Consider the following 17093-nt stretch of genomic DNA (forward strand, 5'->3'; position numbering starts at 1 on the left):
TTCATTGAAAATGTAATTACTGTTTATCGTTCAGAGAGCAATAAAAAACAAAACAAGGAATATGTAAATATGAGTTGGCATGATTAATTTAGCTTCAGGATTAGACATACCACATATGACTAAGTTTAGTGTTGGGAGCAGTAATTCCACAGCTCAGACAAGCTGCAACTAAACTTAAGTCTAAAATTTGAAATGTATCTTTATGTAAATTTAATGATTATTATTTGCTTCTATTAGGTGATTATTATTTGAAGTGGTAGAAATGGGGCTGCAGGAATGGATCCAAACTGATGCATGTGCATTGGGCAGATTTATTTGCATTCAGTATTGCATGTGGTGATGTGGAAGTGTCAATGAGTCTGTTTACAAATAACTGTTTCCGTGCAATGTTTTGCCTACAGGTTTTGCATACTTTGAGGTTAGAAAATTCCTGAAAATAGCTAAATTATGACTAATTATGAATTATGTTTTACTAAAAAGACTCTGGGTGACAAAATGCTTACAATATACAATGAGAACATGGGAGGATATTGAGAGTCATTTAACACTTTGATTACCTTGATGCCCCGTTGGCTAAATTCTGCTAGAATAACATTAAATTAATAGCTTACACTCTTATCGTTTGGAATTTCTTCCAACTAATTCTAAAATTCAGACTAAGTTATCAAGGCACACCAATAATTTTTTTTACTAATCATGGAAAAGCAGGTTTTCAATAAGAATAATGTGGGGTTAGTTTGTGTGGTACCTTAGCATGATAGTGACCAGCTCAACATTTCATAGCACAGTACTGTATACAGTACAGTATTTATAGTTATCCACCAACTATGCATAAGGCCATGGGCTCAAACTCATGTCACAAGGGTTTGGATTACAAAGCATTACCTATTTCATCATAACATTCCTTCCTCATATCTGTCATGATTGTCCTTTTGTGTATCATCTCAGTTTCATTTCACCCAGCAAAGGGTTATGTAGTATTAAATTACTAATCCCCTATCATCTAATTCTGTGAAATTTAAGATGAGAAAATAATGAAAGGGAAGAGACTGTAGTTGTGTAGTTTACCTCTTTGTGTGGAACGCTATTATGATGTGTGTTTGTAAAAATGTTCATGAATGAATGGTTTGAGGAAAAATTACTGAGATATGAAAGAATTCTTTCAGTACAAATGGGAATAGTTTCAGACTGAACACATGTTTTAATGAAATTCAGAGTAAAGGAGGATCTTGTTGCTTTGCTCTATTTATTCAGTAGTTTGTTTCACTTGATGGAATAAAAATTAAAGAACTTGAATAATGGATAGCTTGCAATAAAAACTGTTCTTTTGTTCTATACTGTACTGTAACAGGTAGTATCAAGTATATTGATTATCTGTGTCTCCAAACTTTGGAAATGTACAAACTCCATTTATTTTTAAACACAAAATATCTTTAATTTTGGTGCCAATCGTTTGTTGTGTTTAAATTAGCTTGGTTTAACTCAAACTGTAGCCCGGGGCAGAAAAGGCGCTAACATCGAACAAAAGCTGAGCGTCGTATTTTCATGGCGTGGGTATATCCACTTTACTTCGATCTGTATTTAGAGATCCTCCCCTCATACATTGCACCCCTTGAACACATTCATAAGATTCTCTGATCATTGCATAGTTAGTGGTTATTCGTCACATGAGATAACGAGGTGTATCAAGCTCACATCGAGGCATACAAGATATTTTCTTTGAAGTATAGTTTCTCGATCACTTCTAACACTTCACTTAGGTCTGATACATTTATCCTTTTTCCACATTAATATTCTTTTATATTTTCATCTGATACCTGCGGTAGCTATGTTCACTAATCGTTCACAGACGTAAATAGAATGCCCTTCAAACACGATCTACCCTTATCCCTTATAGTACACTAGTCCGTATCAATTGGACCTTCCCAATCATCCTATAGATACCTTGAGTTCTCCTTAATGCTATGAGTACATACACTTAATATTATATGAGCGTACCTGGGTACAATTCGTATAAAACATACATTAGATGAGTTATAAACATACATTAGATGAGTTATAAACATACATTAGATGAGTTATAAACATACATTAGATGAGTTATAAACATACATTAGATGAGTTATAAACATACATTAGATGAGTTATAAACATACGTTAGATGAGTTATAAACATACATTAGATGAGTTATAAACATACATTAGATGAGTTATCCTTTACCAACGTTTAGAGTTTTCTGAGACTCTACAAGCGCGGTGGATTTTAATGTTATATAGCGTAATATGAATTAAAGAGATTTTAAGGTTGACAATGATGTGCGCAGTACACAGCTTGTTACCAGTTTGTAGCTTGCTGGATAATTGATATATTACTTGTACTGTACAGTATAGTTCTGATGTGAATGTTGTCATCATAACTACAATACTGTATATAAAATTATGTAAGAATGTATGAAAACTTGCAAGAAAAGAAATTTTACGAAATTTGTTTATTTATAAAATTTATATGGTTACACAAGATGAAAAGATTTAATCCCTTGTAGGGCATTGGTTTCTCTTATGCTGAATAAAATTGTCGGGCATTAGCCATAATAAAATATCTTAGTGTGGCGCTGCCCTACAAAGGGTTAAATAAGGTCCATATTTAATTAACAATGTACTGAAGATGGATTAGAAAATATCTGGAAGACAACATGAAGTTCAGAGTTAAAATGATTGGATGTAGGATGAGTGACTACAACCACATTTAAGTGAGGTAAGTTAATGTAGAAGTAAGGGAAGATCAGGGTGATGCTTCAGAAGAGTAGAGCTTGAATGAATGTAAAGAAGTATGTAGTACAGTACTGTACATGTGATTTTGTGGGGGTGTTTAGCATACTGTACAGTAATTCACCCATTCATGGATGTCTTAATATTATATGAATGCTCAGATGAATTTACCACATTACTTTGCATAGATATGCCAGTACTGTACAGTATCAAAATCTTATTCATTACTTTTATTAGAATCAGATTCATATATTATTCAGAAAGAAATGTATAACGACAGAATTCAGTTTACTGCACATTTACTGTACAGTAACTCCCATGTGGTGACAATATCTTAACCTTGGTTCTTAAACTGGGATATGAATAGGAATACAGTACAGTACAGTACATTATCCAAACGTTAGTCGTAAAAATTTTTGCAAGAAATATGATCACTTCCAATATCCTGACCACCACCACCACCACTATCACTTGTGAGGGAGATGAGTCAGACATGTGATGCACTGTTTGCCATGTAGTATGAGTATGGTCGTCTTCGGAGGGCCAGCTCATTCTCCAAGTTCCGAGCTACCATGCGACGATCTAGTGCCAAGCTGGTGTACAAGCTACGAGGACGAATTGGGGTTGATGGTGAAGACAGTGATTCAAGGTATGATTTGCTTTCCTATCATAGTCAAGAGAACATTGCTTTATTTATTTCATTCGTTTTTTACCTCATTTTGTGCAAAACTCAAGTTTGTGTATGATGATATTTAATTTAATTTCTGATATTAAACTCAAACAAGAACATTATTCCAAAGGCTTTGTTAGAGTAGATTTTTTGGGGGGTAATACTATTGTACAGTACATTGATTTACTTTATGTTATTCAGTTGGAGTATATTACTAAAACAGGAAAACAGACTAGTTTATGATTGTTATACAGTACAGTACTGTACTGTAAATTTTAACATGTGAAACCAATCATGAAATTTATTTAATTAAACTTGCCTCTCAAATTATCAATGTTTTTGAGATCACTCCTTCATCAGTTTAAGGTAAGTTTATGATTGTTCATTTGTGTGTAGCATCTCTTGGCATTTTCATTTATAAATCTCACCATGCTTTAACAACTTTACTAATATTGTAGCTCTCTAACAGAATGAGATGCTTAGAATATTGTCACAAATAATATTAAGCTACATATGCATTAGTGAATGTTGTGGGTCTTGAGTATTTTTTAAGCTGTTTTGGTGTCTTGCTTGTTGCTTCCTAAAAATGAGCTGTAATCAACAGTGAAAAATATATTTGAAAAGAAAATTGAAAATGAGAAAGCTAGAAATGGAACAAGGGAACCAACAAATAAAACATATACAGTATAGTCCAGGGAGTGACATATACAAGCATACATCTTCTCACACACACATATACATGTCCTCTGTGGAGGATGGTCATTAATCAGGTACGACAGTTATTACTTGCACTGAACAGGGTTACAGGAATAAGGTCGTGCCATCTACAGTATATAGAACTGTGTATGTGTTTTAACTATTGTATGTATATACAGTACGTATGTATGTATGTCTCCAGTAGAGAAGGAGCTACAGTGTTAATCCTAGAACTACTACATTTTGAGGTTAATAATTCTAAGGGCAAGGTCACAAATTTTACAAAAATACCATGTGACATGGATTGGCACCTTGTCCTATACAGTATAGTTATAGGTTCAACGACTAGAAAGTTATCCTAATTATGCTGTAAGAAGAGGTTGTTGTAGTATATTTATTTAGCATGCTCAGAATATGTAAGTGTTTGTGCTTTTGGCGTTAAGGAATGCAAGATCCAGCATTTTTTGAAAGAAATAATGTTACTGTTTCTTTCTCTGTACTGTACATGTTCCTTATATTGCAGTAAGCATGCATATCCTTTATGATAGTTTGTGTTGCAAAACAATTGTATTAATTGATTGTTATGAAGTAAGTGGTATTAATTTCAGTATCTTTTTAATTTATTATTTTGCATTGGGGTACAGTACAGTATTGCTAATAGATTTGGCTATGCCCATAAATCTGTAATACTGCATCATGGCAACTAACAGTGTGTAAGAATACATTCTCATGCAATTGTGGGTCAGGTATAAATATTTTAGTGTTAATTACTGTGTGTGTGTGTGTGTGTGTGTGTGTGTGTATATATATATATATATATATATATATATATATATATATATATATATATATATATATATATATATATATATATATATATATATATATATATATATATATATATATATATATATATATATATATATATATATATATATATATATATATATATATATATATATATATATATATATATATATATATATATATATATATATATATATATATATCCACCATTTATGCAGGTTGTTGGCACATATCGTAAACTGGATCTTTATACTGTATATATTTGCAGTATTTGTATGGCAGGCTCAGCAGTGATGACATTAATATTTATATTTCAGGAACAACACCTCTAGACAAGATTATATTGAATGTAAACAATACTTAAGAAATTTTTATTTTTCAGAATGAAACGGGCAAGTTCCATGTCCGTTCTTAGTGGAGAAGAAAAACGGAAAGAGGTAAGTTAAAAACAAAAATTTGTAATGGCATGTAATTGCATAGTCAAGTTATCACTCCACACCCAGTAGCACTCAGAGTGGGTGAGGCTGAGCTCGTAATTTTGGGTAGATTTACATAATTTCCTTCATTTTCTTTTACTGTTACATGCACACACAATCATTCATACAGAATGTGGAAAAAAATTATTTTCATTAGATAAAAAATGTTAAGGCAGGTTGGCAGTCTGCCCAAAGAGTGGGTAGGGGAGGCAAAAGCGTCGTGGGGATCTCTCAACTGTTCTCTATCTTGTGTCCCATGAAATGATTGCCAAATTGCAATGAAGTATTTTTGTCTTTTATTATTATTTTTTATTTAATTTTTATTAAAGTTTTAATATCATAAGATTGGTGAAAATAGACATGTGGCTAGCTAATGTTGGGTGGTCTGTAGTGGTGGGTAGTCAGTCAACAAACAACTGTCAGAAGATTATGCACATACAGTAGGATCTCATGTTTCACGACTAATTGGTACCAGTTTTAGCGTCGCAAAAGTTAAAATCGCGGAATGAGTGACATTGAAATACATGTAAATAAGCCTAATGAGTTCTGCGGTGTCACCAAAACCCCCCTATAATGACCTACAACCCACCAAGAAAATGACATTGCTGTAATGTGTTCATACATATTATATTGTACATATTGTTGATGATAATATTTATATACACTCATACTGTAGAATTACTTACCTTGATGGAGTCAGTGAAATGCTTGATGGGGCTGGTTGATGGATTCCAAGACAGGGAGGGCTGGTTACTGCTTCCTCCCTGCTCCCTCCTCAACTCCTCTAATTTCAGCATAAAATCCCTTAAAGTTTTGAGGCAGCTCTTCCACCAGTAAGTCACCCAGCACTTCAATATCATCATCGGTGGTTCCATCATCTCCTAAAGTGATATTTGCCAAGGCATTAACAGGCTGGGCCATGCGTAAGTACTGAGTTATAAGGGCCTGCTGATGAGCATTAACACGGGACATGTACAAGGCCGTATATTCCTCCATGCCCTTCTCAAGGGCAGAACACAAGGTTCCGAGGATGAGGCCTGGTATCGTATTCTTCTAGTTGTTCACAAAGACGTGCAATGTTTGTGAGCAACTCAGTCAGCTGCCGTGTTATAGGTTCACCAGGCTTAATGTCATCTTCTTGTGTTGGTTGCTGTTCTTCCTGTTATTCATCCTCCTCCAACATTTCTTCAATTGTCGGTTGCTGCTGATGTTGACCAACGACTTCTCGCAAATCTTCAACCTGAACATCTGAAAATCCCGGTGCTGGGACTGACCGCGCTGCTTCCACTGTGTCCATAAGTGTTGCCGCCACGGACTGCCTTTCCACGCTTGCCTCGGTTTGCTCTGCCTCAATTATCTTGGAGTTAGCGAACAAAGGCTTCCATACGTGTAGCACTGTTGCAACATTAATCTTATGCCATGCCTCAACAATTCTGTCCACTGCATTTTTAATATTATATTTCTTCCATAATTCACAAACTGATAACACTTCACTGTTGTGGGGTGGTGAGGTGAGGTGCTAGGAGTCAGGTCATCTACCAACTCCTCCTCCTCCTGGTTAGCTGGTAAAGCCTGGTCACTATCAGAGAGTTCTGCCTCAATTTGCTGTAACTCAACTAATGAGTCTGTCTGTTGACGAAAGTCTTTATAGAGTGACTGATAGAACAGTTTAACATTACTGATGAATTCGTGGTCAATTGGCTGCAGAAGCAATGTGGTGTTAGGAGGAAGGAAGATAACTTGAACATTAGGGTGGCATCCAATTAGAAACTTACGAGTGTCCAGGAGCATTATCCATCACCAGGATCACTTTGAAGTCAATATTCTTCCTCCGGCAGTACTGGTGGGCGTCGGGAACAAAATGCTTGTCAAATCAATTGGTGCATAAAGACGTTGTAACCCAAAACTTTCTTATAAGACATCCAATAAACATTGAGCTGCGACATATTGGCAAGACGGTAGGATCTGGGACGGGCAGCACGGTTAACAACCAAGGGTTTCATCAAGAAATCTCCACTAGCATTAGCTGTGAATAAAACTGCTATGACATCAGCCGATGCACGTTCCCCATGGTAGTGGGCAAACTTGACTTCATAACGCTTCTTAAAGGCAGCCAACCAACCAACAGAAGCATTGAATGGCGGTGGAGAGTTAACGCATTTTTTCTGTGCAATGGCAGCATAATAAACACGTGCTTGATGCTTTATCTGTGGCCCAGACAAGTCGCCTTGATCACAGTTTCTTCTTTCTACCCACTTGTGAAGGTAATGTTCTGTGATAACAAGTAGTAGGTTTCGTTGTGAAGTATCGAAGAATGTCCTGTTCCTAGAAAATCTTGAGAATACATTCACAGAAGCAGTTAAGGCTTCTTTGTTCTTCTTAAGGAAACGTGTGGTTGATTCAGGGCAGTTGAACCTACGCATGATTTTATAGGTACGATCACCACTTTTGATCATTTCAAGCATCTCTCGTTTCATTTCTAGGGTGTATTTCCTCTTCTTGACCCCATTACAGTAGTCACGCTTGGCTTGGGACTTTCCTTGTTGATTTTCTCTAAGGCCATCGTTACCACCAAAACCGCTCCCGACGTTTACATTACGCACCTCACTCATCGTTAATACACAAGAATCACTAATTCACAAGAATCGCTAATACAGTCATGCGCCGGTTAACATCCTAGATACGTTCTTGGAAACGTGACGTTAACCGAAATGGACGTTGTCCAATCATCACATAAACTTTGTATCTATGCTTACGTGTATGTGGAATACTATATACGTACATATACACTTTTACTCTTAATTCACTACTGTTGTGATACAGGTGATTAATTTTTATCTCTTGTGCAAAATACATGACGTTTATATTAAAATTATTCACTGTTTTACAAGGATTCCAGCAACGGCGGGCAGATGGGGGAGAGAGAGAGGGTGAGAGCGAGTGAGGGGGCGTGGGGGGATGGGAGGTAGTATGTTTGACAGTTGGCCCAGGTCTAACGCATGTATATTTATCAGTTCTTAAGTGACTAAGCTTCTCTCTTATAAAAAGCCAGTGAAATGACCTGGGTGAATATAATTAACATTGCTGGGATTCTTGTAACATTCTGATTAATTTGAATATAAACATGCTATAATTTGCACTAGACAAAACAATTTTAGTACCACAATCAAATTAGGACATGTGCACTCCAGCTTTGCACTAAGGTCATTTATTTCTATTACGTTTCTTTTAGTATGGTGTGTCCATGTAAATGGATGAAAATAAATGAAGAAATCTATGTAAATCTACCCAAAAATACAGTTGAAAAACAAAAATACAGTTGAAAAACTTTTTTATAAAATGTACTACAGTACTGCACACTAATGTACAAAAATTTTTATATCTTGATCAAAATATATGACGTTTATATTCAAATTATTGGCTGTCTTGCAAGGATTCCAGCAATCCCAATTATAATCTCCTAACTTTAGTCTGAGATATTATATAAGATAAAAACTGTAAGCCTAAAAGCCTAGCTGAGGGGGGGGGTTGGGGGACTGACGGAGCCAGCTACGCCAACCCACTGAGGGGTTGGGGGGGGTGGGGGGGTTGAGGTGATAAGTTTGAGGCGAAGGTCTCTGTGTGTTTATTTAACAGTCCTACTAAGCTTCTCTCATTTTAAAATGCCAGTGATATGACCTAGGAGAATATAATTAACATAGCTGGGATTCTTGTAAGATACTGATTTATTTGAATATAAACATGTTGTAATTCGCACTAGACATAACACTTTTAGTACAGTAATCAAATTAGTACATGTGCACTCCAGCTTTGCACTAAGGTCATTTATTTATTTTACGTTTCTTTTAATATGGTGTGTGCATGTAAATGGATGAAAATAAATGAAGAAATTTATGTAAATCTACCCAAAGATACAGTTGAAAAACTTTTTATAAAATGTACTACAGTATTGTACACTAATGTACTACATTTTTTATATCTTGAGCAAAATATATGACGCTTATATTCAAATTAATCTCTGTCTTGCAAGGATTTCAGCAATGCAAATTATATTATCCTAACTTTAGTCTGAGATATTATATAAAATAAACATAAAGAAATCACCAATCTTTTGTCTGGGAGGGAGGGGGCGGGAGGTGAGGTGACAGAATGTCTGGCGTTTGTTTGTTTATTTATTTGAGATAAGATTTGACAGTTGGCGCTGAAGGCCTGCCTGCGTGTTTATTTATCATTACTTAAGAGTGACTAAGCTCTTCTCATAATTTGCCACCCAAACGACCTGGGTGAATATAACTTACATTGGAGGGATTCTTGTAAGATAGTAATTTATTTGAATACCTGTATAAACAAGCTATATTTGCAATAGACATAACAATTTTAGTACCGTAATCATTTAGTACATGTACAATACAGGTTTGCACTTAGGTCCATTGTTACTGTACAATATTGACTAAATTCACTAGATAACGTACGCCTGGCAGCACAATCTATAAGAATACGCGATGCATACGTGACTGTGCCCGCTCTAGGGCCATTTAGGTTCGCTAGGTCCCATTATTTGAATGTTTTTTTTTTCAATTTAAATTTTAATTGTTTATTCCTTGATAGAGGAAGCGGGATCCTAGTGCTGTCACTTGGTACCCCTGTACCATAACACCAGAAGCAACTGGCCAGTGTCACAAGTATATACAGTACAGTACAGTCATCCCTTGGTTATGCGCCTAATTGGGACCCCGCCGATAACGAAAGTACAGAACCTATGGGATTTATTCTAATTGGTTCCAGGCACCCAAGACCCAACCCCAAGTTTCCCATTTTACGACCATTTATACCCACTAAATATATATTTAATGTTATGGTAAATATCATAAACACACATAGGCATGGCTAGGTTTATTACAAAGTGATGAAAAGGGTACACTTAATACTGTAGTCCACAAAACATGTAGCTATGCATTTTTTATTTGGTCCCCCATCATACGAGTCCGTTTTCTCTCACATCAGGACGCCTGAGTCCTCCGTTTTCTCTCTTAATCTTAGAGTGCACCAGAGACTTCACTATTCTTAGTAATGCCACAGAATTTGAAATTGCAACCCCAATTGCAACTGGGGGTGCAATTGTTGAGGCAACTAGATATGTCTGATTACAGCAAATGTGTTATTGTCAATTTGTAGGTGAAAGATTTTATCCTCAATAGATGTAGGTTAACATTACACCTGGAGGCAAAAAAAGCCTAAGGAAGGAAGCATATTCCTTTAACACATAATATCTGACCAGTATGGGGAGGATCATCGTGTCTCCGTCAGGGGGTCGTGGAGTGGTGGTCCAGCAGGCGTCACGGATTTTTTTTTTTTTGTGGGGGGCATGGACGTATATGCGATCGGACATTGTTCGGTCAGACGTTAACCAGCGCATGACTGTACACAAGAATCACTAATGCACAAGAATCGTTAACAGTTAAACAAGAATCTCGCGAACGTAAGCACAATGGGCCATATAATCCAAGGTCACTGCACCGCTAGCTCATTCAAACTAACTGCCGTTAAGCCGTAAACAAAAAACACTCGGATGTCGACGGATGACCATAACAATGGGCGCTGTCCACTCAACAATGATTTGCAAAACTGGTGATCATAATCTCTATTCTTGAGAGGCTGGAAATTTTAAAGGTGACGTGAAACATATGAATCGCGAATCTAGAACTTGAGATCCTACTGTACCTTTAAATTGTATTTCATATTGCATTTCATGTGTATTTGTATGTACAGTATTTATTTGTATTTTTATAAATTTTTAGATGTTTATGAAAAACTTTCTTTTTGGAGGTATGGCTTTGAGAATAATAGTGTTGTGTTTTGTGAGAAGAATTATATTGACAAGAAATATTGAATTGTGAATATCAAAATAATGAATGTTTATTTTTAAGAAATACAGATGTTATATTGTGTGGTAAAAATATTTATGTACAGCTTTCATTATTTTGCTTGCACAAAATCATTTCAAGGAGATTGCACAGAGGTAGAGATGATGTCAGAGTGCTCAAGCATTGGGAAATTAGTGCATTATTAAAAGAAGTAGCGAGAGAGGGAGAGAGAGAAAGAAGTACAGTACTACCACCTGGGAAGATATTGGAAGCATAATGTGTTGTCTCATAGTAGACCCTGCTGCCATATCGCATCACATAAATTGTGGCCAAGTCCCAGGTTGCTGACCTGACTTTGTCTCATTACACACAATTGCAGGGTTTCAATTGCTTCTCATACTTTGACAACACAACATACTGTACATACATATATTGTTTCTCACTATTGATCTTTTATTATTATTATTATTATTATCATTCTTATAATTATTATTAGTAGTAGTATTATATTACTGTATATTTATATTTAATATATTTTATAATTTTTTATTAAATTTTCTTTATTTTAATTTTATTATTATTATTATTATTATTATTATTATTATTATTATTGTATTTTTGCCTTCAGGCACCGATGTGGGTCATTCATTGACTTGTGCCCTGGTGGGCTAATCATGTTAAAAAAATACACATGGTTATTTGAAGTGTGCATTGTTCAATAATGTCTAATAAATATTTTTTGTTTGTTTCTTCTTCTTCCTTTCAGTCTCTGCAGATTCCCCTCGCTCTACGTGGTCGAGCAGTCAGCTCTGAACACCTATCCTGACCAGCTGCTTCTGCCTTGCCCGGCCTGTGGTAGAGACTACCCCAATGCTCGCTGTTTCCTTTACCTTCTCCATTGTCACTGAAAGTGAGGCTTGATCAGAGAATACCCTGAGGCATGCTTTCCTTTACTATATTTCAAGTTGTTGCTGTGTTTTAGCCATGTATGTATCATAACATTTGTCATGAACAGAAACAGCTTCTCAATATATTTGTAATACAGCTTTAGTTCCCAGCCAAGGATTTATTGAATTTAGTATTGTCAATTGAAAGAGACTCATGATGTAGCTGTGTATAATACAGGTAACTTCTCCTACTCCAATTGCCAGTTACATGTGCTGTACGTACTGTACTCTTTCATCTCGATACACAAGCAACTTAGTGAAGTAAAATCTACTTCGGATGAAAAGACTAATTTAAAAGTGCAAAATATCTAGGATTAGCTAGTGTAGTTCTGTCAGTTATCTTCCAGATAACATTGATGAACCTCTATCAATAACTCCTTCACTTAAATTTTATTTTAAGTTTTCCTTCTATTTTGAATATACTGGATCATAATCTTTGGCTGAGTGCAAAAAGGGCCAAAGTAAAATAATGCCAATTTAGACTTTGGCCCATGAAACCTGGGTTTCATGGTTTCACGGTCCAAATTGGCATTTTTTGACATTAGCCCTTTTTGCTTTCGGTCAGAGATTATTATAACACTGAAATTAGAAGTTGAGAACCATGTTTAACGAGGATTGCATTTACATCAAATGACCTTAATTAGGTTAGGTTAGGTTAGGCAGTTGAATAAATGTATGAAATATTTTGTTTATAGCTTGTACTGTTAATACTGTTCTCCTGGTAATTTTGCTGTGGACACTGACAGGCAAGGAAGGAGAGCAGTGTAATACTCTGGATGACAACTTGCTGTGTAAACACTACATTGAAATATAGAAATTACTTATACTGTTTGTAGTTGAGAGTACATTATTTACATCACTCTCGGTTTAATTATTACTTGGAATGGAAAAATGTGTTTAATTATGTGGTACACTTGAGATTTAATAAAATTTATTTTTGTCAACTATACTATCATTTACAGTATGCACAGTACATACATTGTTTAGTGTCCTTATTGCAGAGTTGATGAAGGAGTTACCTGTATTCATTATCAGGAAATGATCTTATCCTTTTAGGCTCAATAGAGTTGACTGAAAAATATATACCCACTCATGTTTTATAAAGGTGAGAAAAAAAATAGCTCCCTCAGGGTTCAGAAGTGGGCTTATAAGTGAGAAGTTTAAGATTTTTTTTTTTTTTTTTTTTTACATTAGACAAATTGTAAAAGTGAGAAAATTGTGTTGCTTTGATTAAACAGTAAGGTTATTTAGTATGCTCTACCAAACTTCCTCTCTCCCTCAGTGCCCATTTCTTTACTCTGAGAATATATGGGTATGCTACAACTTTCTGAATCAAGACATAAATTCCTCATTCTTTAGAGGGATGCTCTATAGTGAAGCTTGAAATACAGTATATGCTTATACTTCCTTCATATATTGTAGAAAATCAAACTTTTATGGTGATGAGGTATTACAGTTGTAAACTATCAGTGACAATGGGGAATGTGGGTCATTTAAAATTTTTTAGCACTTTATTTTGCAGTACAGTACCTAATAACAGCAGCAGCTCTGTGGTAGGTTCAGTGAGGACAGGTTGTAGACATCAACTGATTTTTCAAGTTTAGAAATTCAATTGATAGATTTTCTCCATAATAGCAGGTGGCAGCCTGGTCTTCCAGTGTAAACAAGGACAGAATTTTGAGGCATCCTGTGTGTTAAATCTGTAAGATGTGCATGGGTGAGGTAACTAAAACATAGGTTGTTATGAAGATCAGATCTCTTGGAAGAAAAATTTGGAAGGTCAAAATGTAGAAGTAGAATGTGAGTGTCTTGTTTTGTAGTATGAACTCTGACACACTGCAATGTTTGGATGCCTAAGCTGCATTTGAAACCCATTAACTGGTATAGTGTAGTTACCAGGAACATTAACTACATATTGTGCTATAGTCTGCATATAGTTTTCAAAGCCTCATCTTAGCATGTTTCAGGAGCATTCATCTTGACCCCTGGCAGTAATTTTGTCCAGTCAACATTTTATCAGAAGTATATCTTGCAGTTCTAATTTTGATTTCTTGCACATGTATAGTCATAAAATGAAGAAGATATTCCTTTTTGTAATTTAATGAACCCATAACTGCAATCTTTGAGTGAGAGGTGTGCATGTGAATAAGAATTTATATTTAATATAAATCTTGTGATTCAGTGTTTCTGTACTGGGAGAGCGGAAATATTACTGTCATTTTCAGATTATCATAATGCTGCAACTGACCAAGAAAATGATATTGCATTCCAGGATGATCTTAATAGATATCTAGTCTTTTATTTATGTAATATTTATGCATCTGTTTCAAGATTGACATTCATGTCAGGGTGTTATTAGTTGATCAGAAATAATGATTATTTAAAAAATTTGTTCTGTATTATATTTTGTAGTATAAATGATTTGTTAATTTACTTGTAAATAAAGCTGGTAAACTAAATAATTCTTAATGTAATCTTGTTTCTATCAAGGACTTTTGATGAAACTTATGGACTGTGTGCATTATAATTACCAACAAGAATCTAACGTTAGTCCTGTATAACTATAGGTCACATTGTGACTCATAAAGCATGAACTAAACTAGATTGTCTCAAAAGACTATCTTAACCAATGGAAACTTCCTGGGACAATAAAAGCCTTTACCAAGTTAAGTGAGAAAAATGGTCATGCTGTGTTGTTGGTATCACTATCAGCTGTGTTGTGCACATATGGTTGTGGTACAGGAATCTTCAGTCTCCTGCACATTACACGGAAGCTGTTAAGATTCCAGCATCTCAGCTGTCTGAATGTTCACAATTTAAATTTTTGTTAGCTTCATGTCTGCTTTTGTCTGTGCATTCCCACAGTGACACAGCAACCAGTGTAGAAAGGTTATCAATAAACAACTTGATGGCTTCATTGATTGTTATTTATTATACATCCATCATAGATCTTGTAAAGTGGTGCATACTACAGTACTTCTGTCAGGGTTCAAAATACGACTTTTTAGTAAATATTGTGGTGATTAAGGGTCTGTGGGTAGTGCCACTTTGTATGATAAAGGCCTCCGTAAATCCATGGGTTGCAGACATTTTGAACCTGGGAAGGTTTGTCAGATTTAAGTTCAAACTCCCCACCTAAGAAAACTGTCAAGAAAGGTAAATTGTATTCAAAACTTTTTATTATAGCCGACCACCAAATTTCTGGCGATCACTGGTATGGAACCTCTGATGTTCTGGACAGTTTTACAGTGGTGGAATTTAAAATTTACCGTTCAGATACTGTATGGGGAATGATAGCTACTCGGGACATACTCGCGGTAAGCTAACCTTACAGGGCTGTGAGGTTATTTTTTAACTCGTAATTTGGGAAAGATATACAGTATGTAACTTTATTTATTTTTTTACTCGATTACAATAGGGTCAGGATATAAAGCGACTTTATATAACGATTTCTTTATTTTGCGGCTACCAAATTATCGACATTTTCCTATACAGTATAAACAGTAAAGCGATATTTTTTTTTATTTCGGAGGGAAATCGGGCAGGAAATATTTCAAATTTATCATGACTACCAAAATTATGGACATTTTCCAATATAAAGCTCCTCCCCAATTTAAGACCTACTCGACTTACGACCACCTGCACTTACGACCTACCTCAGTCGTACCCAAATTTTGTCAAATTACGCATTTTCGAGTCCCAACGTTGGTATACAGACAAAATTTTCGTTTGTAATTCACTTTAAAATGGCTGGCAAGCTTAAAAGTGAGAGGTTTGTGGTGCTGAGAAGAAAAAGAGACACCCATTTTAGATTTTCTATGTATTATTTAAAAATTTTCAACTTACGACCATTTCGACTTACGACCTGGATTTGGGTCCCTAACCCCGTTGTAAGTCGGGGAGGATAATGAAAAATTTAATTATAGTAGACTCACAACTTACGTGGGGTTATATTCCTGGGACCTCACATAAAGCCAAAAAACCATAAAGTCAGAAAGACTCCAAAATATCCCCTAAATCAACAAAATATATGAGTTGAAAACTGTACAGTACTTAAATGTATGTACTCTTAAGAAATAATAAAATTGTATCTCTTGTGCAAAATATATGATGTCTATATTTAAATTATTCGCTGTCTTGCAATTATTCCAGCAATGCAATATATATTCTGCCAAGATTAGACTGTGACAATTTATAAGATAAAAACTCTAAGCCTAAAACCACTTTCAATCTTGCCGGAGGGGTAGGTGATGTATTATGACAGCTGGTTCCAGCCCGAGGCCAAGGTTACCTAATGGTATTTATTCAGATGTCATATAGGGGGAGTTTATGTTTTCTCTTATAAAATGTCAATGAATTGACTTAAGAGAATATAATTAACATTGCTGGAATTCTTGTAAGACAGTGATTAATTTGAATATAAACATGCTGTAGTTTTCACTAGACATAAAAAAATTTGCAATTATTTGTACATTTTAGTACAAAGGACTAAAAATTTTAGCTCGTGCAAAAATATGATATTTATACAGTATTCAAATTATTTGCTGTCTTGCAAGTATTCCAGCAATGCAATTTATATTCTGCTAACTTTAGACTGTGCCATTTTATGTCAAGATTAGTCACTTTTATTGGCCTCCAGAACCTAACCCTATTTTCCCCATTGATTACATGTAATTCTATATCGCAATTTAGTATATAGCGAACATCGTTGGACCCTATCTCTCAATATATCCCGACCCTACTGTACGTGCACACACAATCTTACATACAGAATGTGCCCCACACTAAGTGGGGCAGGGTGGAGTGAGGGTTCTCGGCTGTCTCTCATGTGTAGTCAAACGATTGACAAAATTTGTCGTCCAGC

General features: G+C 35.3%; 1 protein-coding gene across 12 annotated transcripts in view; it reads left to right on the plus strand.

Annotated features, from left to right (window-relative positions):
- Window positions 1–15146, plus strand: part of LOC121867167 (kinesin light chain-like) — a 120205-nt gene extending 105059 nt beyond the window's left edge. For 5 of the 12 annotated variants that reach the window (XM_042366933.1, XM_042366930.1, XM_042366931.1 and 2 more), the window contains 3 exons: window positions 3288–3418; window positions 5325–5379; window positions 12049–15146. In XM_042366933.1, coding sequence (XP_042222867.1) covers window positions 3288–3418; window positions 5325–5379; window positions 12049–12108 — 246 coding nt within the window. In that variant the 3' untranslated portion in view covers window positions 12109–15146. Of the gene's footprint in view, window positions 1–3287; window positions 3419–5324; window positions 5380–12048 lie in introns of those variants that run through there. The other 7 variants (XR_006089096.1, XR_006089098.1, XM_042366936.1 and 4 more) reach the window with 3 other exon arrangements.
- The last annotated feature ends 1947 nt before the right edge of the window (window positions 15147–17093 follow it).

The sequence above is a fragment of the Homarus americanus genome, unplaced genomic scaffold (genome assembly GCF_018991925.1).
Source record: "Homarus americanus isolate GMGI-L3 unplaced genomic scaffold, GMGI_Hamer_2.0 scaffold6317, whole genome shotgun sequence".
Taxonomy (NCBI): domain Eukaryota; kingdom Metazoa; phylum Arthropoda; class Malacostraca; order Decapoda; family Nephropidae; genus Homarus; species Homarus americanus.